The sequence below is a fragment of the Myxine glutinosa genome, chromosome 11 (genome assembly GCF_964187855.1).
Source record: "Myxine glutinosa chromosome 11, kmMyxGlut1.1, whole genome shotgun sequence".
NCBI lineage: Eukaryota > Metazoa > Chordata > Myxini > Myxiniformes > Myxinidae > Myxine > Myxine glutinosa.
Genome location: NC_136271.1, coordinates 121,712,908 through 121,736,763, shown reverse-complemented (window position 1 = coordinate 121,736,763; position 23,856 = coordinate 121,712,908). Strand labels below are relative to the sequence as shown.

General features: G+C 42.5%; 1 protein-coding gene across 2 annotated transcripts in view; it reads right to left on the bottom strand.

The window, feature by feature from the left end:
* The window catches only part of LOC137436918 (rho-associated protein kinase 2), a 141,809-nt gene that overhangs the window by 30,879 nt on the left and 87,074 nt on the right, over positions 1-23,856 (bottom strand). For both annotated transcript variants that reach the window (XM_068131147.2, XM_068131148.2), the window contains exons 22-25: positions 15,646-15,830; positions 9,379-9,448; positions 9,174-9,277; positions 3,271-3,445 (exon numbers count right to left, since the gene is read on the bottom strand). In XM_068131147.2, coding sequence (XP_067987248.2) covers positions 3,271-3,445; positions 9,174-9,277; positions 9,379-9,448; positions 15,646-15,830 — 534 coding nt within the window. The remainder of the gene's footprint in view (positions 1-3,270; positions 3,446-9,173; positions 9,278-9,378; positions 9,449-15,645; positions 15,831-23,856) is intronic.

Here is a 23,856-nt window from a genome sequence, read left to right as displayed (position 1 = left end):
TCTTCAAGCAATAACCACTTCTGGCTTTCAGACCGTACAACAAATCATGTTGAAATTGTAAACACTTATTCCCCATGACGACTGCTACCTTACTTTAAAGTTTCATGTCCATCAATGAAGTGGTTTAAGAGATGCAAGGTTTTAAGAATTTCGTTCAATTATTTATGGCTGCCAAACCATGTCACCTATCGCTTATTTCAAAAGACCATTTTATCCTCAAGACATGGGGAATATATTTGTGAGGTTTTCACTCGATCTGCTCGACTGGGGGAACATACGTTTTAAAGGTTTATTCTATAAGAAGAATCACAGCTCCCAAACCATGTGACCGATGACGTAATGGTCACGGAACTTTTGTTCGTCATGGGTATGCAGTTATGCATGTAAAGTTTGGCCTCAATCCGTTCAGCTGTTTTGGAGAAAAAGGGCTTTTAGCGCTTTTCAAAAAAACCAACATGGCGGCCGAACCACGTGACCTATGACGTGATAAAAAACAAACAAAAAAAAAACGACCGATTTTTCCTTAGATCATGCTCAAGAAATTTCACATTCATAGGATCAATGGTTCTACTTGTCAAATTATGACGTCATAACAGTAGCACTTTTGATATCCTGAATGAATACATTTGTTGGTCACAATGCAGGGTTCTTTACAATAAGCCATGACAATGTTTTCCAATGAGCCGTTTCAGGGATTGAAGGTGTTTCTAACATTGAAGGGGCAATTCATTGAAGGTTTTTCGAAGATGGTGGCCATACAACGTGACCTATGACGTCATAATTAGCAGTAAAAAATTATATAGGTCGAGTTGTTGGGAACATTGATTTTAAAGGTTTTGAACGGCCAAAATTGCGGTGGAATAATAATAATAATAATAATAATAATAATAATAATAATAATAATAATAATAAGCGTTACGCCTAGGTCCCCCGCCGGTGAAGTAATGTGAGTTGACAAAGTGGAAGACGCAAGGTGGCCATCTTGGATTTTGACGTGGCGACCCAATTTTCAATAGCGTTCTCCATTATGCGTAGATACACCCACACACCAGATTAGAAGTTAGTAGTTCGTTTATTTTTCAAGATATTTCACTCACAATGTTCAGACATATATATGGTGGCGGCCATCTTGGATTTTGACGTGGCGACCCAATTTTCAATAGCGATCTTCCTTATGCCTAGATACACCCACACACCAGATTAGAAGTTGGTACTTCGCTTATTTTTCAAGATATTCCGCTCACAAGGTTCAGACATACATGGCGGCGGCCATCTTGGATTTTGACGTGGGTTGCACCCACACACCAAATTAGAATTCGGTCCTTCGCTTACGCACGCACGCACGCAGGGGAAAACCATAGTCCCCCTTTCGCTCCGCGGTGCGACGGGGAACAATAATCTGAACAGAAACAATACGTTTTCTTCTGCATTGCATGCAAAGGAAACCTAATTGCCTGAATTTGAGGCAAAACCACCTTTCAGCCTCTTATAGGGGCGGATCCAAATGGGGAGCACAGCCTCATGAGATCATACTGTTCCCACTCTGAAGTTATTTCGGAGAAATACTCTGAAATAACCTAAAAATATGCTCTTGGCTACTTTTATGGGTTTTTGTCAGTTTTGGCCCTCATTATAGCGAGGCCGCTAACACAAAAAAAAACATTCACATTACGATACAAGCATGAATCTTGGCAATGATGTTCTTATACAGATATTCTTTAAATCCAGTCATTTGGCCAACGAGAAATTCAACAAGGTTTTCAAATTCAACACAAATTGTTTTCAAAATGGCTGTCAAAATTGTTAAACGTGCCATAAACTTTTTAATATTGAATTTAGGACATAAAAGTATCAATACAAAAATCACTAAACTACATAATATATATATATATATATATATATATACATATATTAAAATATATATATATATATATATATATAAAGTGCATTCAGAAAGTATTCAGACCCCTTCACTTTTTTCACATTTTGTAATGTTGCAGCCGAATGCTGAAATCGTTTAAATTCATTTTTCATTTTTTCCCTCATCAACCTATACTCAATACCCCATAATGACAGAGAAAACAGGATTTTAGAAAGTTTTGCAAATTTATTAAAAAGAAAAAACTGAAATATCACATTGACATAAGTATTCAGACCCTTTGCTATGACACTTGAAATTTAGCTCAGGTGCCTCCCATTTCTCTTGATCATCTTTGAGATGTTTCTACACCTTGATTGGAGTCCACCTCTGGTAAATTCAATTGATTGGACATGATTTGGAAAGGCACACACCTGTCTATATAAGGTCTCACAGCTGACAATGCATATCAGAGCAAAAACCAAGCCATGAGGTCGAAGGAACTGCCTGCAGAGCTCAGAGACAGGATGTCGAGGCACAGATCTGGGGAAGCCTACAAAAAAAATTCTGCTGCGTTGAAGGTTCCCAAAAGCACAGTGGCCTCCATAATTCTTAAATGGAAGAAGTTTGGAACAACCAGGACTCTTCCTAGAGCTGGCCGCCCGGCCAAACTGAGCAATCGGGGAGAAGGGCCTTGGTAATAGAGGTGACCAAGAACCCGATGGTCACTCTGGCTGAGCTCCAGAGATCCTGTGTGGAGATGGGAGAAACTTCCAGAAGGACAATCATCACTGCAACACTCCACCGATCTGGGCTTTATGGCAGAGTGGCCAGACAGAAGCCTCTCCTCAGTGAAAGACACATGAAAGCCCACAGAATCTTGTTTCTGAAAGTCCGAGAGTCCTTTTGGTGCTTTTTTTGCAAACTCCAAACGGGCTTTCATGTCATGTCAAACTCTAAAGTCAATTGCGAGGGGCACACATCGAGAGCGTCAATTGCAAGGATTTTGCGTAAATGCCAATTTCAGACCCTGGCCTCTCACAAACTCGAGCAGTGACTTACTGCAATAGCAATTAGTGATAGAAAATGCCATGTCATAAGCTTTCAAGAAATGTTTGGTTCACGTTCCTGAGGTTTCTGTTTCTTTGTAAATAAACGTTTAAAGTTGTATCACTCTTTTTGAAACACCTTGTACATGCAAGACCAGCAGTCACATATGAACATGCAGATTATGAGACTGTGGACAAATCAACGCAGCAGAAGGATTCAAACCCAAAGTCAAAGCATGAAAAAAAAAATTGAACATAACATGGACAATCCAGGTTTAGTTTTATACTCAGGAATGAATAACTCGAAAGAAAACAAGATGGTCAGACCCTCAAGGGTAGAATGAACGGTATATGCAATCCCACCTCTGTAATGATACTATGTTTATCCGTCAGGGATTGTTTGTGACTGTCCAGCTCGCTCTCCCTGAGTGCCAACACTTTCCTCAGGTCCAATAGCTGCTCATCCAATCGGGAACGCTCCATCTGGTCAGAGTTGGTCTTCCCAACAATTGCCTGAAGCTTTTCATCCAGAGTGTCCCTGCAGGAATAAAACAAATGGAGTCGCATCCTCATTCATGTGTCCAACTGAATGAACGAACAAAGCGCACACATATTTTGTACCTTTACCAGAGCCCTAAATCAGCATGTTTGAATTCAACTCAATTTATATGTCATTTATATACCTATGTAGCTTCACACCTCTCATTCCTTACCTGCAGAGAGTTCAAGCTCCATTACAAATTGATATCCAAATTATGGAAAGCCTTCACTGGTAGTCCACAGAGCCAGACTTTGTGTCCATAAATGACAAGTTTTTGGCGGTTTTTTTTTGGGGTTTTTTTTGTATACTGAATCGAGGCTCGTGAAAGAGCTAACATTTACTTCACAAACAAATCAACCAGACAAACAAAACACACAAAAAGAGGGAGCGGAAAACAAGATGGGGAGAGAAGGGGAAGCACACAAACACAACATTTGAGAGCAGGGAGATGTGTGGAAGGGAGAGGGCTTGGGGGGAGGAGGTGTGGGAAGGGGGGGGGGTGGAGGGAGAAGTATAAAACACAAGGACACCAAGGACTTCCAGGACAGAAGTTGGTATTTCAAAAAAGTGGAATTGGGGTGAAATTAGCGGGGGTAGAAAAGATCAAGGTTTTGGATGGGGGAAGATAAGAGATGGTGGTGAACAGCAATTTTAAAGACCTGGAGGGTGGAGTGGGATTGAAGAGAGTGAGGAAGTTTGTTCCAGAGGCGGGAGAAGAGAGGAATGAAGGAGTGAAGGTGAGCAGAGAGTCTTGATTTTGGCAGTTTGACCATAAGAGGGTTGCAGGCAGATCTTGTGCGACCTGTAGGAATATTTGCGGGACAGAGCCCAGAGAGAGCTGGGGGGGCAAGGCCAGAGAGGAGTCGGTAGAAGATGGAAAGACCACCAACCTGCCTGCGGTGAGTGAGTGAGAGGCCCTTGGAGTTAGCTTCATCGCGGGAGATTCCAATGATTCTGAATGCTTTGGTTTCAACAGCGTGAAGACGAGCTAGGTGTGAGGCAGGAGCACCAGCCCAGAGGGGAGAGCAGTATTCCATTGAGCTGCGGATGAAAGCCTTGTATGTGGTGAGGAGCTCAGGTGTGCCAAGGAAGGACTTTGCACGACGGAGGATGCCCAGTCGGCGACTGGCTTTGGAGGCCAGATTTGAAATGTGGTTTTCCCAGGAAAGATCATGGCAGATAGTGAGACCCAAAAGCTTGAGTGACAGAACTTCTTGGAGAGGATTATTCAGAAAGTGGATGGGAGGGTTGTCCAGTCGGTCTTTTCGGAGAGACATCGTAAGAGTGTGAGATTTGTCAGGATTGAAAGACATGTTCCACTTGTTTGCCCAGTCTGTGATTTTGTCCAGGTCTGCAGAGAGTGAGGAGGCAGCAGACTGCCGATCTGAGGGATGAAGAATGGAGCGACAGAGAGTAGAGTCATCAGCAAAGAGATACAGAGGATTTTCAAGAGAGTCAGAGAGATCATTGATGAAGACCAGAAAAAGCACAGGGCCCAGAACACTGCCTTGTGGAACTCCAGCCTGAACAGGAAGAGGAGATGAGAGAAACCCATTCAGGGCCACACGTTGACTACGACTAGAGAGGAAGTCCGCCAGCCATGCGTGGAGATTTCCATCGATACCAAAAGAGGAGAGTTTGGTGAGCAGAGCGGGGTGCCAGACCGTATCGAAGGCACGTGATATGTCAAGGGAGACTGCTCTAATTTCCTGTTTGGCATTGAGGACCTCCATCCATTGTTGAGAAAGCAGAAGCAGCATGTCCAGAGTAGAGTGTCCAGGTCTGAAACCAAATTGATGATCAGAGATCAAGCCATTGGAGAAGAGGAAAGATTTCATATCTCAGCCAAAATGGTTCACAGCCAAAATCATTTAATGCACATACTTACAATGCACAAACCATATCTGCAGACTCATGGCTCCTTGCTGTAAGGTTCTCACTCGGACATGACATTCACTTGTATAACGACGACTTTATTGAAATGGAAATATCACCATTATGGAAGTAAGGAGGCAGCACTTCTGCTCCGAGCAATTCCTATTTCACTTTCTCACCCATTCAAGAGCACATGCCTGGCAGGTGGACTCAAACATTGTTTACCTCAAAAGTCGTCAATTCCCAAGCAAAAGCTATCAATCACACTTCCAGACCACCATCTTCTCAAGAGTCCAAAATGAGAAATACTGGCCCTTGCCTTAACACTGGCCCTCACCGCTTGAGAAAAGTGTGATCCAACTCAGTCCTCAAGTGAGATCAAGGCACACATGTTGCACTGTCTCGGTAATAAAGCCTGCAAACGACTCAAGTCACCACACCCAATCCATCGGTGATAGCTTAAGACCGGAATTTGAAATTTGTTCAGGGTGCTGGCACACAAAAACTTAAAATTTACAAAAGACACAGTAGGTTCGTTAATGTGTATCAGCAATCAATGTTAGCAGAAAATGGCCCCGGCTTAACGTCGGAATGGCAGTCTTTATTCGGGCTGAGACTCAAACCTTCGGGTTCAGGGTTTTTTTGCACTTGCATGGTGAAATCTGAGCTCCTCTTTTTCAACTTAATAGTGGGCCCATTGGTCCATTGGACCAAATTACCATTGGTTTTAACGGCCTTGTAGCACACCTGCCTGCTGTACAGTTTGAGCATTAGCTTGCCTATCACCAAACAAAGATGTGCCCGGGTCAGGGTGGGGGTGGTGAGGTGGGGTTATACATTCGTTATTATTATTGCCATATTATGCTACTATTAATATTGTTGTTAACATTATTAGTATTAATTAATATATGCTTTGGTACAATGTTATTATTTTTGTTTTTTATTTTGTAATTGGAATGTCATGCAATGGAAGGACCTATGAAACTGCTCTATACACTTTAACATGGTGTACATCTCTCTCAAACTTCTCTCCCTCTATACCTGTTGGTGTCTTGTTAAGTCTGTCTCTGGTGTATGCTCCCCTTCCATCCCTTCACTCTCTTCAAATGGCACCACAGCTGAATCTGCTGTCTGCTCGTGAGAAGGCTGAATGCCTCAATTCTGTGTTCGCTTCCAAATATTGTACCCCCAACCGCTCATTCTCTGCACCCATCCTTCCCTATCATACCCAACTGCTCCAGCACTGTCTTTTTCACCTGAGAAAGTGGAGAAGGTTATTTCATCAGCTCTCGCGTCCTAAAAACCTGCTCTGCTGCCCTTGCACATCCTCTCTGTCCTTTTCATGCTATCATTTGTGCTAGATCATCTGCCATTTGCTGGGAAATCTGCAAACATCGCTGCATCACATAAAAAGTGCAAAAAAACTGATCCCCTTAACTACAGACCTATCAGCCTACTTCCAATAATCAGCAAGGTCATGGAATCCATCATCACAGTTGATATGAAATCATTCCTCTTCTCCAACAACCTCATCGCAGATCACCAGGCTTCCTTTCAGACCAGGTCACTTCACCTTGAACATGCTGCTTCTACTCAACCAAAAATGTATGGAGGTCCTCAATGTCAGACATGAGTTCAGGGCCGTCTCTCTGGACATAGCTGGTGGTTTTGATAGTCTGACATCCTGCCTTACTCTCCAATCTCTCTGCCTATGGCATCCAAGGCCAACTCCACACATTACTCAATTGTGAAGAATCACTTTTTAAAAATGCATATTCAGATCTTCACCAAAATCTAATCAATTTGGCCTTGTCATATACCCAACCTCTCCAAGTTTCGGCCGAATCCATCCATAACTTTGAGATATCGTGCTATATATCGTTTTTTATTTGATATTTTTGAACTATCTCTCAATGGTGAAGAATCACTTCAAAAATTACTGGATCCAGATCTTCACCTAAATCTAATCATTTCGTCCTTGTCACATACTTAACCTCTCCACCAAATTTCGTCCGAATCCGTCCACAACTTTTTGAGATATTCTGTTCACAAAGATAGACAAACAAACATGGGTGAAAACATAACCTCCATCTACCTTCAGTGGGAGAGTTAAACATGGGTAACGTGAAAAAAACCATTTTATCAATCAATATACAAATTGAAAGTGTCACGTGTGTATTCCAGAGGTGGTAAAACTGTACCCAGTATCAAAAATATATTAAATGTTTGAAGTATCAAATAAATGCACAGACACTAACACATCCCCCACCATCAGGTCACAGCAAAAAAAAAAAAAATTAACCGCAGCTAAAACAAAATCATCCGTCCACAACCTTTTGAGATATCCTGCTGTATATCGTTTTGGCCCTATTTCCCAATGGTGAAGAATCACTTTAAAATTCTACTAGCCAGATCCGGATCTTCACCAAAATGTAATCGATTCTTCCTCGTCACACACACACACAACCTGTCCACCAAGTTTCATGCAATTCCGTCCATACATTTTTGAGATATCCTGCAATGTATCGTTTTTGGCCCTATCTCTCAATGGTGAAGAATCACTGAAAAAATTAAAAAATTCTCGTATCCGATTCCATATTCTGATTTTCACCAAAATGGAATCGATTAGTCCTTGTTACACGCACAACCTCTCCACCAAATTTCGTCCAAATCCATCCACAACTCTTTGAGATATCCTGCTATATGTCGTTTTTGGCCCTATCTGCCAATGGTGAAGAATAACTTTAAAAATTCTAGTAAACAGATCCGAATCCGGATCTTCACCAAAATCTAATCATTTCGTCCTTGTCACATACGCTACCTCTCTGCCAAATCCCGTTTGAATCCGTGCACAACTTTTTGAGATATCTTGTTCACAAATAAACAAACAAACAAGAAGCACGATACTTGCATGCAGAACATGTCATGCCGAGCACGATACTTGCAAAATCTCCCCTACCCCCCAAAGGTTTCCATTGATACAGCAAATTGTCCATTTCATAAAGATTAAAATTGACGATCTTGATCAAAGCTCGGGTCAATAGGATGAAAAGTGACGATTTTTCAGATGAAAAAAAATCATGATTTTGGAAGTTTGACCTCAAGTTGACCTTTGACCGTTTGACTTCAAAAATAGTTGGTTTCCCAATTCAGTGAAGCACTATGCAAATGCTGTTCAATGTTCAAGTCAATCGGATGAAAATTGATGGTTTTTCAGATGAAAATTTACGATTCAGGAAGTTTGACCTCGAGTTGACCTTTTGACCTCAAAAATAGTTCGTTTTACTATTTAGTGACTCAATGTGCAAATGCTGTTCAATTTCCAAGTCAATCAGATGAAAATTGATGGGTTTTCAGATGAAAATGGATGATTGACCTTGAGTTGACCTTTGACCTTTTAACCTCAAAAATAGTTGATTTCCAATTTAGTGACGATGTGCAAATGCTGTTCAATTTTCAAGTCAATCGGATTAAAAATGGCGATTTTAGAAATTTGACCTCCAGATGACATTTGACCTCAAAATCAATAGGCTTCTCAATTGTGAGGACCTCTACAACTTAGTGAAGTTTCGTGACGATCGGTTTAGAATTGTGATATGTAGACTAGTGACAAACAAACAGACAAACAGACAGACAGACAGACAGACAGACAGACAGACAGACAGACAGAATAACAAACGCAACCGACCAATATACTTGAAAAAAATTTGATTTTGCAAATAACAAACAGACAGACAGGGGTGAAAACGTAACCTCCATCCACCTTTGGTGGTAGAGATAAATATTAATGTATTTTGTAAATCACAAAAATGCTGCCATGTATTTGAATACTAAATAAACAACGTGTTACCTTTCACTTTTCAAGTCTTTAAGCTTCTGTTTAAATTCTTCAGCAACTGTTGCATTCTGTTCACAATCTTCCTTCAGCTCTCGCACCTGAGTCTTGTAGAGAGCCTGAGGAGAGCAGAGAGAAACAATCAGATGCACACCCGCTGGTACCCCTCATGGCCGACGACCACGGCAAGCCGCAGGAATGCACTCTATAGAGCTCTGACCGAAAAACACTGCTCCGTCTGCAGTTGATCCTGAAGGTCTTTCAGCTGCTCTTCGGCATCGTGGCGCCACCTGCACAGAGGGTTCAGAATCAGCTTCACGATGCGAGGACGCCATTGAATATCTCAAAACGGATAAAGCATCGAGTGAATAAAACAAAACATTCCCTAACATTTGGGTTCAAGATCACAATGTGAGGGACAAGAGGGTGAAAACTCATATATACAAATGGAAGTCAAAACATTTCTCCCCTAAAACGGTCTTTCTCCCCACTATGAAAAGAATGGACATGTAGTAGAGAAACTCAGTACAGACATTAGTCCTTTTCCACAAAGTCTCCATCTGGGGTCCATGCAGTGGTCCACATTTTTTACCTAGTGGATGAGTATTTTATCTTTAAGTGGAAAATACAGGAGAACATCACGTTAGGGAAAGGGAATAACAGTCACTCATAATGACTGGCTTTACAAGTAGAGCAAATAGATTATCCAGACAGACAAACCGCTCCATGGAAAATATTTGAAACATGACTCATTGTCAAGTACTCCCCATGGGGAACAACATATATTCATGATGATGTCATCGATGCCTTAATTATGACGTCATAATAAGACAAGTAGAACACTTGATCCTATCAGTTTGAACGTGCTCTTGAATGTGACCTACACAAACATTCTATGGGCGAATTAAATTGATGACATCATTGGTCTCGTGGTTCTGCAGCCATATTGGATTGAACATAAATCTACATTGTCAATAAACCACACAAACACAGCAGCTAATAAACACCACACAAACACGTCCTGGCGAGGGTCTGCAATCTTTCTTGCTTAATCAGTTTGATTGATCTGATTGCTCTTTCTTGCTTAATCTTGTTTTGGTGTAGCATAGGAATGATGGGATGAATGGCCTTCTCCTGCATCAAATTTCCTTGATGTAATATGGGTCAAGTCCAAGTTTTGCATGTATCGATTGAACACACAGCGATAAATACAGAAAACATCCAAGAAGCACGGCTGGTAGGTAACCAGAATTCACGAGCGATGCTGGTTTTGTGAACAAAAGAAAAAAAAGGAGAAATTAAAAAGGATTGGAAAAAGTGTAACACAACAGCAAAGGTAGAAGGAAGATTTCAGTTTGTCCGACTATATAAATCCCGGTGCACATTTTTTTTTGGGGGGGGGTTGGGGGGGGGAGAAATCAACAGAAAATTTAAGAGTATATCTCCATATTATGGATACAACTAATCAGAATTTCTGGACATCTACCATCATCTTGAGACTTGAAGGTGAGACCTGAGTCTCAATTTGCACACAGAATCACATAACATCTTCTAGGATATAGTGACATGAAATTTGCATCCAAAGACATATTCAGACACAGAATCAAAGACAGACTGAGAAGCAGGTCAATACAGACTCATAGACAGACCCAAACTCCTCCCACTCCCACCTTTTAATGTTCAATTTATTTTTCAATTTACCTAACCCTCCTCTCCTCATCTACTATATAAGGGATCCGTTGGTCTGTCTGTGTGCCGCCATTTTTCTCATAGACGGCTGAACGGATCTTCGTCAAACACACAGTTTCATCAGTGAGTGCTTGGGAATGTTTCAGGCAAAAAATAATAATAATAAAAGTTGTTTTTTTTGGATTAAAAAAATAATAATAATAAATAAATAAATATGACAGTTATATACAAGTACACATTCGAATAAATAAATATAAAACAATCACCAGACATTTGAACAAAAATTAATCAAACAATTCCAAAAGTGGTTGAAGTTGATGGTCAGGCTTCTTATTCCTGAACGTCATCATACATAATTCAGAAACGTGATGAACGGCACATTCACCAACATATATTCAACGAAAAGGTAAAATGATGATTTGACATTTGTGATGGATTCTGATTTGGATGCAATTGCTTTTCCATTATATTTGCCCTCATTTCAAATATGTTAATGTTTCTTTTTCGCTTGAACAACGCCGGGTACTCCAGCTATAAACACTTATATACTTTCCTCAGGGTACAAATACAAATACAACTTTGTCAGGGGGGTAACATAGGCTATGTGGTGGCCGCGGCCTCATGCAGGAGTGTGGGGGACAGGGAAAGGGGCATACATTCTCTATGTAAATGTGTACCGTGTAGAGACACCTGGTGATTGTGGCAGAGGGTACTACAATTTCCTTTTTCATCTGGGCAACACTGAGGTTAAAGCACTCTTTGCATGGGAAAAAATTTCCTACTTCCCTTCCCTCCCTCCCCCAAAACGGAGGGGCCTGTCAAAGCCACCACCCCTCCCCCCCCCCCCCCCCCAAGATGTATATGCAGTATATCTTTACCCTCCCTCTCCCCTCACCTCTCTCTCCCCTCACCTCTCTCTCCCCTCACCTCTCTCTCCCCTCACCTCTCTCTCCCCTCACCTCTCTCTCCCCTCACCTCTCTCTCCTCTCACCTCTCTCCCCTCCCCCTTCCACTCCCTTCCTCCCCCTCCCTCTCCTGCCTCCACCCCCCCCCCCCCCCCACCCGGCGACACCGGGTACTCCTGCCATTTATAAAGTTATAAATAAATAACAAGATGGCAAAAAACATTTCAGACCGCAGTGCAGTGGAAAAAAAACACAGCGCAGTGATCTGAGACAAAGCTTCACCGTACAATTACGCTCCTGTCATGCAATATTGCATACCAAACAGGCCGATTGTTTGCAAATGAAAGAACAAATTTCAATCTCGAAATGAAATCGAAACAATTTGTGGAAAAAAAACAAAAATCATGAATTTGATTTTCATGAATCATGAATCATGAACATGATGAAAACAAAAAGAGTATTTTTATCAATTTCAATCTTTAGGAATGACAGTTCATTCAAACGAGATCTGCAAGTCTCTCTAACAAGGGGATAATGCTCAGAACGTCCGCAAACACATGCTGATGGAATAATACTAAATGAAAATTATTTGCAATAGGGGGTCACACAGGAATCTGTGATCCCCACCCTGATGCGAATGAGCTCGGCAGTGCAATGCAGACCTGGCACGGCACGTCTGCGAAAGTACCAACTCATGGCGGATTCTCTGGGACACTGCAAGTCAAGCCGGGAATTCTGCCCCTTATCTTATACGGCACACTGGAAATTAGCAATCCATACGTAAATGGTGTCAGATATTACGATTGCTAGACTTGACATGTCGAGAACTCCCAGCTAGACTTGCGGTTGATCAGGCTATTAACTGCAGGGATTCATTTACGCATCAATCATCCTGGCCATTAAAATAATGGGATTTTAATACAATAGTACAGGCAGGGCGATTCATCAATGTGTGTGCCTCCCCTCGAATAGACGTCAAACTGGGAGTCCCATCTGCCAGCATGGGTTGGTGGACATTAAAGATTCCATGGTGTCCTTCGCAAAGAGTAGGCGAGTATTGCCAAATGCCAAATTCCTGCCCTAACTAGGTGAATTTCAGGCCTGACCAGGCCGGTTCGTGAAAGACTTGGGCCAAGCTTCCCCGGCCGACCCCACAAGGTGGGATAATAGCGGCTGTTAAAGAGCAACAAAACAGTACAAATGACCCCAATTACTGACATACATACATGCACACACCAATGCGTGCCAAAGCACACATTTTGAAGGTTTTGAAGGTAATTTTGAAGCACACATTTTGAAAGCATACATTTTGCAACTACACAATTCTTCTGTGAGAATCCTAATGCAAGACAAAAATTGCATTGCCAGTGTACAATTTGATTGTTCAGCTTCAAACTAAAAATAGAAAGTAGAATTTGCGTCAATAGATTTGCCTCCACCAATGGTATATGTCAACTGTAACGTTTGATCGCAATCAAAGGTCACATGAAAAAACAAAGGTTCCTTGAGTGAGACCTAGAGAGAGAGAGAGAGATTGGGCAAGAGCGAGACCGAGCTAGAGAGACAGAGAGACAGAGAGAGGGAGAGAGAGAGAGAAGAGAAGAGCGACAACATCAGATGCTTCTGACTCGCATTATGGTCTGCAAAATGATTTTCAAAGGGCACATGACCTTTGACATGTTCAATCTAAAACTGAATCAGATCATCGTTCTACTACAGTCCAAAAATGTGACAAGTATGGTTGAAATCTCTTGAGTGGTTCATAAGTTATTGCAGCAACACAGATTTTTGTGTTTGAAAGGGCACTTGACCTTAGGTCTGTGACCTTTTTAACCGAAAATGTAATCAGTTCATCTTTGTCTTCCAGTCCATAGTTATGCCATGTTTGGTCAAAATCATTTCAGCAGTTCACAAATTATCACGGTAATGAAAATTTTCTACTTTCAGCTAAAGGACACGTGGCCTTTGATCATTGAGTCATAAATCTTATCAATTCATCTTTGCATCATCCTACCAAGCTGCATCAATTTTGGTCAAAATCCCTTTCGTGGCTCACAAATTATCATGTGAACTAAAATCTGCTATTTTCAGCTCAAGGTCACATGACTCCAAAATCGAATCGGTTCATCTTTGCATCATGATACACCTTTGTACCAAGCTTGTTAAAGACTCACTTCAGTGGTTCAAAAGTTATCACGGTAATAAAACTTAATGGACAGAAGCACATACAGATAACCGAAGACAGAATGCCTCCGGCACCTTTGATATACAGGAGAAAACCAAGAGTGAATGTCAAAGGTCATTTACTTGATGATGCCCGAAGGAGATCCCGTTGAAATGATGCAACTCAAGATAATCACAGGAACATGAAAGATGACTGCAGCAAGAAATCTGTTCAATGTGAAAATTATATTAATCGCTTGGTAATTTAGTTTTCCACCTCAAGATTTTCCCACAAGGGAGCTGTTGTCGAACTGGAAGCCCTTTTGGGTAAAGTTCAGCGTGGATTAAAATCATGAAAGTAAAACCTTTAAAATTCAAAGTAAACGAGAACGGAACCTGGCAGAGTGCATAAATTCACCTGCCTGAACAGTTTTACGTATTTTAAATCACACTGATAGCCAGATCTGCATGCGAATCTTCACAAAAATCGAATCAATTCGTCCTTGCCACACACCCAACCTGTCCACTAAATTTCGTCCAAATCCGTGAATAGATTTTTGCGATATCCTGCTGACAGACAAACAAACAGACAGGGATGAAAACATAACCTCTGTCCACCAGTAATAACTTGGAATCATACATACATCAACGTCATTCAGCCTACTTTTGGATAAATTAAGATTCGGGAAATATTCTGCGGAAAAAATGTTTTTTCTCATTTACTGTATAACCTACTAGCAGAGTACCCACCCCACTGGCGATCTTGTTCCAAGCATGCAACACATTTTTCTGACACATCATTTTATTTGGGCGGTGTATAGGCAACAGACTGCTGTCTCACTCACTCCCGAAAATAAAAACAATCCGGGTTACGTATATGAAGGTAAACATGCTTATGTGCTTATGTGCATATAGAACACATTGTGGTTATAGCATGGTTAGTTCCCATTGCATCCAGGAAATACATAATAGAATACCCCAAATGATATGCAATTGGCTAATAGAATACCTAAACCACCACCGTTTCATCCGAATCTGTAATTTTTAAATTTTATTTAACCATGTCATTAATCGAATAATTAAATAATTCATCGATTAATTGATCAATCAATACATAAAAATACCCTTAACAGCCAAATCACTTGGTTATTGTCATGTCCAAATATTAGCTTCCTAGCTCAAAAGGTGCCGGAGATATTGCCCAGATGAGAAAGAAAAGAAATAAGTATTTAATTAATCGATAATAATTAAATAATTGTTTAATAAAAAAACAAAAAAATACTGTTTTTGCCAAAACATGTGGTCACTATTGTGCTGAAATTTCAGCTTCCTAGCTCAAAGGATGGCTGAGATATCGCCGGGATAAAAAAAAAACAAAGAAAGAAAGAAAGAAACCGGAGTGAAAACTGAGTACTCTCAGCGCGCGTCATCGCCAGGCCCCCTTCAGTGCCCGGCGATGACGTCATGCAGTGCCTGGAGATAGTACAAATGAAAGCCGTGCGAAAGCCGAAAGTATGAAAGGAGCAGTGTACAAAAAGATGTAAAACAAGGATCGACCAACAAGACACTACCAAGAGGCCAAGACCAATGAAATGGAAAGCAATAAGTGATTGCGAGAACCACGCCGCAGATGTACTTGGCAACCATTCAGTGCTTCAATCAATACAATGATCGCTTTTCCACGCTCCAAGATTTAGTAGATAAACAATTAGTAAGATGCATTTGCATACTTGTGCAAGTCCACCAGCTGCCTTTCCAGCGTTTGCCGTTGGTTTTGAAGCTCATTCAACTCGTGCTTCAGGCGTTTCTCACTAGAACGTAGAGTCCCAACTTGCTGTGTCTGCAACTTCACTTCATCTTGCAACAGCTGCCGTTTCTGGATCTCCTGATCCAGCTTTTGCACCTGGGCCTTGTTCTAGACGACAAGGAAAAGAGGGTAAGCTAATGGGTATATTGTCAAAATACATACTGTATATAACAAGACCGAATAATTTCTGAAATCTCCGACCTACCTTACGACACCCGCTGGGAACCCAAAACGTCCCACAGAGGTTGTTATATTTCCTTTCATACTAAAATATGCCATTTGTGTCTGTCCGTCTGTCCGATTAATTTTTAATGCCAATACATTCTGTCCTTACTTATCCAATCTCAACCAAACTTGACAGGATGACCAAGGGTTACATAATGAAGGTTGTAGCGCATTCTATTGCCCCCCTCCCCAAGGGGCTTTTCTCCCCGATCGGGTATTCCCCACCATTGCCATCAATGGGTTGCATGTTGAGGTGTATAGCCGTATTAAGTTAGCTTTATCGTGGCATTTGTCAAAAGAAGAAGATTTATCGTGGCGTTTTTCCAAAGTAGCTTTGAATAACAAAATTAATGATAATCGCACATTATTAATATCATGGCAAAACAATATGAATACTAATAATGTCCCACTTCCCCAAGGTGTTTTTCCTGCAGTGATAACGTGTTTAAATAGCTTATCGTTATAATGGCGTTTCCGTGTGAGCTTCTACAGCTTCTACAGGAAGAAAAAATATTATAAACCACAAACACGTATGATTTGCTTTTTAAACAGTCGCTAATGCTGTTTATAACACTAAATGAAGAAATTTGGAGGAATCCCGACATCAATGAAGTAAGGTTTACTTGCAGAACTGAGCGAAGATCTATGGTACTCTATATAACCCACAAAAGTTGAGTTCATAACATGGCCCTTTCTACCACTACTGTGGCATTTTTCGTAGCGAACTTTTGAAACTCGCTCCCACTGTTTAATACGAAACAAAGGGAGGAAGACCGGGATGTGCTCATTTACCAAGCAGCTAGCTAGTGTTTGCCAAGCCAGCCATTCCTTAACAGTTTTAAATTAAGTGCTTGCTCGAATGCTTAAAGAACTTGGCAATCTCTCCACAAGAAACTTGGTAAATGAACACACACCCAATGTCTTGAGATCCGACCATAGATCGACTGTAATCTATATACCCCAAAGAGGCATGACCCTTTTTTCCGCTCCCGTAGTGTGCGAGTGTACTAGTCAGTAAAATATGCAAGTGTAATGGTTACTAAATGTATCCCCATATCATGTGACCAGATCCTTAGCTCTTATTGGTGTAGGTTTGTGGGGACATACGGACAGACAAACGCTGTTCTAGATGGCATTGCCCTACGGGCTACGCCATAAAAACCTTGGCTTTACTTCGGGCCCGTTGTATACTCTAAGTACTAAATCAGTAACAAGCATGCGTCCGTTTGGTTACTTGCTTTTAGGCCAGCATGGTACCTGTGGTCTCCGTAGGAAAATAAGGAAAATCTTCAGTATCTTGATCGCAGTATGGGAGCGCTTTTCTTCAAACCAATTTTTCAGCTGGGAAAGTACAACTGCAATGCACTCTAATTACCTGTCTTGTCAACAAGTGCACCTGTCCAACCATTTGTGGCACACAATTGAACTAACAAGAGCAATCAGAGATTGCAGACCCTGGCCATAACTTATTTTGTGGTGAGAATAAATGGAAGGATGTACTGCATGAAAAGTTATTGATTGCAAATGAAAGGTCTAAATGGTCTATTTGTGACAGTGTAAAGATCAAAGGGTCTGAAGTCCTAAAGGTCTAAATGTCAAAGTTGCAAACGTCAAAGTTGCAAATGTGAAAAAGACACAAATGTCCAAAAAAGTTTTTTTTTAAAGTCCAAAAGTTCAAAAAAAAGTCCAAAAGTTCAAAAAAAAGTCCAAAAGTTCAAAAAAAAGTCCAAAAGTTCAAAAAAAGTCCAAAAGTTCAAAAAAAGTCCAAAAGTTCAAAAGTTCAAAAAAAGTTCAAAAGTTCAAAAAAAGTCCAAAAGTTCAAAAAAAGTCCAAAAGTTCAAAAGTTCAAAAAAAGTTCAAAAGTTCCAAAAAAAGTTCAAAAGTTCCAAAAAAGTTCGAAAGTTCGAAAGGTGCAAATGTTGAAAGGTACCAATGTCGAAAGGTGCCAATGTCGAAAGGTGCCAATGTCGAAAGGTGCCAATGTCGAAATGTGCCAATGTCGAAAGGTGCCAATGTCGAAAGGTGCGTGCCAATGTCGAAAGGTGCAAATGTCGAAAGGTGCAAATGTCGAAAGGTGCAAATGTCGAAAGGTGCAAATGTCGAAAGGTGCCAATGTCGAAAGGTGCCAATGTCGAAAGGTGCCAATGTCGAAAGGTGCCAATGTCGAAAGGTGCCAATGTCGAAAGGTGCCAATGTCGAAAGGTGCCAATGTCGAAAGGTGCCAATGTCGAAAGGTGCGTGCCAATGTCGAAAGGTGCAAATGTCGAAAGGTGCCAATGTCGAAAGGTGCCAATGTCGAAAGGTGCCAATGTCGAAAGGTGCCAATGTCGAAAGGTGCCAATGTCGAAAGGTGCCAATGTCGAAAGGTGCCAATGTCGAAAGGTGCCAATGTCGAAAGGTGCCAATGTCGAAAGGTGCCAATGTCGAAAGGTGCCAATGTCGAAAGGTGCCAATGTCGAAAGGTGCCAATGTCGAAAGGTGCCAATGTCGAAAGGTGCCAATGTCGAAAGGTGCCAATGTCGAAAGGTGCCAATGTCGAAAGGTGCCAATGTCGAAAGGTGCCAATGTCGAAAGGTGCCAATGTCGAAAGGTGCCAATGTCGAAAGGTGCCAATGTCGAAAGGTGCCAATGTCGAAAGGTGCCAATGTCGAAAGGTGCCAATGTCGAAAGGTGCCAATGTCGAAAGGTGCCAATGTCGAAAGGTGCCAATGTCGAAAGGTGCCAATGTCGAAAGGTGCCAATGTCGAAAGGTGCCAATGTCGAAAGGTGCCAATGTCGAAAGGTGCCAATGTCGAAAGGTGCCAATGTCGAAAGGTGCCAATGTCGAAAGGTGCCAATGTCGAAAGGTGCCAATGTCGAAAGGTGCCAATGTCGAAAGGTGCCAATGTCGAAAGGTGCCAATGTCGAAAGGTGCCAATGTCGAAAGGTGCCAATGTCGAAAGGTGCCAATGTCGAAAGGTGCCAATGTCGAAAGGTGCCAATGTCGAAAGGTGCCAATGTCGAAAGGTGCCAATGTCGAAAGGTGCCAATGTCGAAAGGTGCCAATGTCGAAAGGTGCCAATGTCGAAAGGTGCCAATGTCGAAAGGTGCCAATGTCGAAAGGTGCCAATGTCGAAAGGTGCCAATGTCGAAAGGTGCCAATGTCTAAAGGTGCCAATGTCTAAAGGTGCCAATGTCGAAAGGTGCCAATGTCGAAAGGTGCCAATGTCGAAAGGTGACAATGTCGAAAGGTGCCAATGTCGAACGGTGCCAATGTCGAAAGGTGCCAATGTCGAAAGGTGCCAATGTCGAAAGGTGCCAATGTCGAAAGGTGCCAATGTCGAAAGGTGCCAATGTCGAAAGGTGCCAATGTCGAAAGGTGCCAATGTCGAAAGGTGCCAATGTCGAAAGGTGCCAATGTCGAAAGGTGCCAATGTCGAAAGGTGCCAATGTCGAAAGGTGCCAATGTCGAAAGGTGCCAATGTCTAAAGGTGCCAATGTCGAAAGGTGCCAATGTCGAAAGGTGCCAATGTCGAAAGGTGCCAATGTCGAAAGGTGCCAATGTCGAAAGGTGCCAATGTCGAAAGGTGCAAATGTCGAAAGGTGCAAATGTCGAAAGGTGCAAATGTCGAAAGGTGCAAATGTCGAAAGGTGCAAATGTCGAAAGGTGCAAATGTCGAAAGGTGCAAATGTCGAAAGGTGCAAATGTCGAAAGGTGCAAATGTCGAAAGGTGCAAATGTCGAAAGGTGCAAATGTCAAAAGGTGCAAATGTCAAAAGGTGCAAATGTCGAAAGGTGCAAATGTCGAAAGGTGCAAATGTCGAAAGGTGCAAATGTCGAAAGGTGCAAATGTCGAAAGGTGCAAATGTCGAAAGGTGCAAATGTCGAAAGGTGCAAATGTCGAAAGGTGCAAATGTCGAAAGGTGCAAATGTCGAAAGGTGCAAATGTCGAAAGGTGCAAATGTCGAAAGGTGCAAATGTCGAAAGGTGCAAATGTCGAAAGGTGCAAATGTCGAAAGGTGCAAATGTCGAAAGGTGCAAATGTCGAAAGGTGCAAATGTCGAAAGGTGCAAATGTCGAAAGGTGCAAATGTCGAAAGGTGCAAATGTCGAAAGGTGCAAATGTCGAAAGGTGCAAATGTCGAAAGGTGCAAATGTCGAAAGGTGCAAATGTCGAAAGGTGCAAATGTCGAAAGGTGCAAATGTCGAAAGGTGCAAATGTCGAAAGGTGCAAATGTCGAAAGGTGCAAATGTCGAAAGGTGCAAATGTCGAAAGGTGCAAATGTCGAAAGGTGCAAATGTCGAAAGGTGCAAATGTCGAAAGGTGCAAATGTCGAAAGGTGCAAATGTCGAAAGGTGCAAATGTCGAAAGGTGCAAATGTCGAAAGGTGCAAATGTCGAAAGGTGCAAATGTCGAAAGGTGCAAATGTCGAAAGGTGCAAATGGTGCAAATGTCGAAAGGTGCAAATGTCGAAAGGTGCAAATGTCGAAAAGGTGCAAATGTCGAAAAGGTGCAAATGTCGAAAAGGTCAAAGGGTGTAAAGGTCAAAGGGTATAAAGGTATAAAGGTCAAAGGGTGTAAAGGTCAAAGGGTGTAAAGGTCAAAGGGTGTAAAGGTCAAAGTGATTAAAGGTCAAAATGAGTAAAGGTCAAAGAGAGTAAAGGTCAAACTGTGTAAAGACCAAACAAGACCAAAGGGTGTAAAGGCCAAAGGGTATGAAAATGTCTCAATGGTTCCAAAGGTTCTAAATGGTCTAAACAGTCAAAGGGATGTAATTTAAAGTCTGAAGGGTTGTAATTGTCTAAATAATCCCATCTCGTCTTAAGTTGTCATACCCTTCCTTCCGTCCATGGAACACTGAATGTTGTGGTGAGGCAGTTGCCCTGAAACAACTTGCCCTTGCCTCTTGGAAGGCAAATCCAACTGAAGGCAATCTCAGCTCCTTGCACCAAGCTCGGAACAAGTGTGTCTATCCTCAGGAGAGCCAGGAAACAATATCCCTCTACTCTCAACACTGAACTCTCAAACCTGTCTCCCCCCTCCAAATCCTAGTGGTGTCTGGTCAAATCTTTTTCTGGCGTTTGTTCCACCTCCATCCCCTCCCTTACCTCAAATGGCTACACAGTTGACACCGCACGTGACAAAGCCAAATGCCTCAACTCTGTGTTTGCCTCAAAATCTTGTGTCCCAAACCCATCTCTCTCTGAAGCCACCTTATCCAGTCGAACCCAGCTTCTCCTGGACTCTGTGTCCTTCTCAACTGACAAGGTGGAGACGTTTCTGTCAAACCTAGATGCCATTCTGCAACTGGACCAGACAGCATCAGCCCACGGGTCCTAAAATGCTGCTCTGTCGCTCTTTCGCACCCTCTCTCTGTTCTCTTCACCCTCTCTTTTGCTCAAGGTCATCTGCCATCAGCTTGGAAATCAGCCAACATTACTGCTTCACAAAAAAAAGGTGCAAAAACAGATCCTTGCAACTACAGACCAATCAGCCTGCTCCCAGTTATCAGCAAAGTCATGGAATCCATCATTGCTTCAGATATCAAATCCTTCCTCTTCTCCAATGGCTTGATCTCTGATCATCAATTTGGTTTCAGACCAGGTCATTCGACTCTGGACATGCTGCTTCTGCTGTCTCAACAATGGATGGAGGAACTCAATGCCAAACAGGAAATCAGAGGTGGCTCCCTTGACATATCACGTGCCTTCGATACGGTCTGGCACCCCGCTCTGCTCACCAAACTATCCTCCTATGGTATCCATGGAAATCCCCATGCATGGCTTGCGGACTTCCTCCCTGGTTGTAGTCAACGTGTGGCCCTGAATGGATTTCTCTCATCTCCCCTTCCTGTTCAGGCTGGAGTTCCCCAAGGCAGTGTTCTGGGCCCTGTGCTTTTTCTGGTCTTCATCAATGATCTCTCCCACTCTCTGGAAAATCCTCTCCATCTCTTTGCTGATGACTCCACTCTCTGCCGCTCCATTCCTCATCCCTCAGATCGGCAGTCTGCAGCCTCCTCACTCTCTGCAGACCTGGCCAAAATCACAGACTGGTCAAACAAGTGGAACATGTCTTTCAATCCTGACAATTCTCACACTCTTACTAGGTCTCTCCGAAAAGACCGACTGGACAACCCTCCCATTTACTTTCTCAACAATCCTCTCCAAGAAGTTCTGTCACTCAAGCTTTTGGGTCTCACTTTCTGGCATGATCTTTCCTGGGAAAACCACATTTCCAAGCTGGCCTCCAAAGCCAGTCGCCGACTGGGCATCCTCCGTCGTGCAAAGTCCTTCCTTGGCACACCTGAGCTCCTCACCACATACAAGGCTTTCATCTGCAGCTCAATGGAATACTGCTCTCCCCTCTGGGCTGGTGCTCCTGCCTCACACCTAGCTCGGCTTCACACTGTTGAAACCAAAGCTTTCAGAATCATTGGAATCTCCCGCGATGAAGCTGATTGTGAGGGCCTTTCACTCACTCACTGCAGGGAGGAAAGTGGTCTTTCTGTCTTCTACCAACTCCTATCCGGCCTAGCTCACCCAGCTCTATCTGTGCTCTGTCCCCAAAATATTCATGCAGGTCGCACAAGATCTGCCAGCAACCCTCTTCTGGTGAAATTGCCAAAATCAAGACTCTCTGCTCACCTTCACTCTTTCATTCCTATTTACTCACGCCTCTGGAACAAACTCCCTCACTCTCTTCAATCCCACTCCTCCCTCCAGGTCTTTAAAACATCTGTTCACCACCATCTCTCGTCTCCCCCCATCCAAAACCTTGATCTTTTCTACCCCTGTTAATTCACCCTAGATCCACTTTTTTGAAATACCAACTTCTTTCCTGGAAGTCCTAGCAGTGTCCATGTGTTTTATACCTCTCCCACCCGCCCCCCCCCCCTCTTCCCATGCCTCCTCCCCCCAAGCCCTCTCCCTCCCACAGATCTTCCAATGTCCCCGTTCTCTGCTGTTGTACTTGTGTGCTTCCCTTTCTCTCCCCATCTTGTCTCCCGCTCCCTTTATTGTATGTTTTTGTGTGTGTGCCGTTTTTTGTGTGCGTGTGTGTGTGTGTGTGTGTGTGTGTGTGTGTGTGTGTGTGTGTGTGTGTGTGTGTGTGTGTGTGTGCGTGCGTGCGTGTGTGTGTGTGTAGCAGGTTGCATTTGTCTAAAGGGTTGCACTTGTCTAAAGGGTTGCACTTGTCTAAAGGGTTGCACTTGTCTAAAGGGTTGCACTTGTCTAAAGGGTTGCACTTGTCTAAAGGGTTGCACTTGTCTAAAGGGTTGCACTTGTCTAAAGGGTTAGAGTATTAAAAGGTCTAAAAGGTGTGAAGGTCTAAATGCATAAATGTCCTAAAGGGTTGAAGAGGTAGAAGGGGGGTCTAAGGAGTCTTAGGGGTTTTAACAGGTCTAACAAGGTATGTAGGGTCTTAAGGGTTGAAAGGGTCTAACAGGATCTAAAAGGTCTTAGTGGGTCTAAAGGTGCAGTTTGGTCCATGGGGTATTAGGGTTCTAAAGGGTATAATGGGATATATATGGTGCTGAGGTTCAAAAGAGTCCAACACGATTGAAAGCAGTGGTTCCCATAAATTTTTGTCCATGGGATTTTTCTAAGTTCGGGTCATGACCCTGGGTTTGGGAACCCCCGATCTTGAGGGGTCTTACGAGTTGAAAAGGTGTAACAGGGTCTATAGTGTCTTAGGAGTCAATAGTGTTTTAGGGTTCAAAAATGGTCTTTGTGGTCTGAGGAATATGGAGGGTTTTTGGGGTATAAAGGGTCTTCGGGTTAAAAGGGTCAAATACTCTAACAAGTCTTAGGAGTCTAAAGGGTTTCTTTTTTTTGTATACTGCAAAACCCCAACATTCGCGGAGGATATGTTTCTGAAAAATGCTGCAAATGTCGAATCGGCAAATGTTGGGGCAATGTTTCAATGGGAAGAA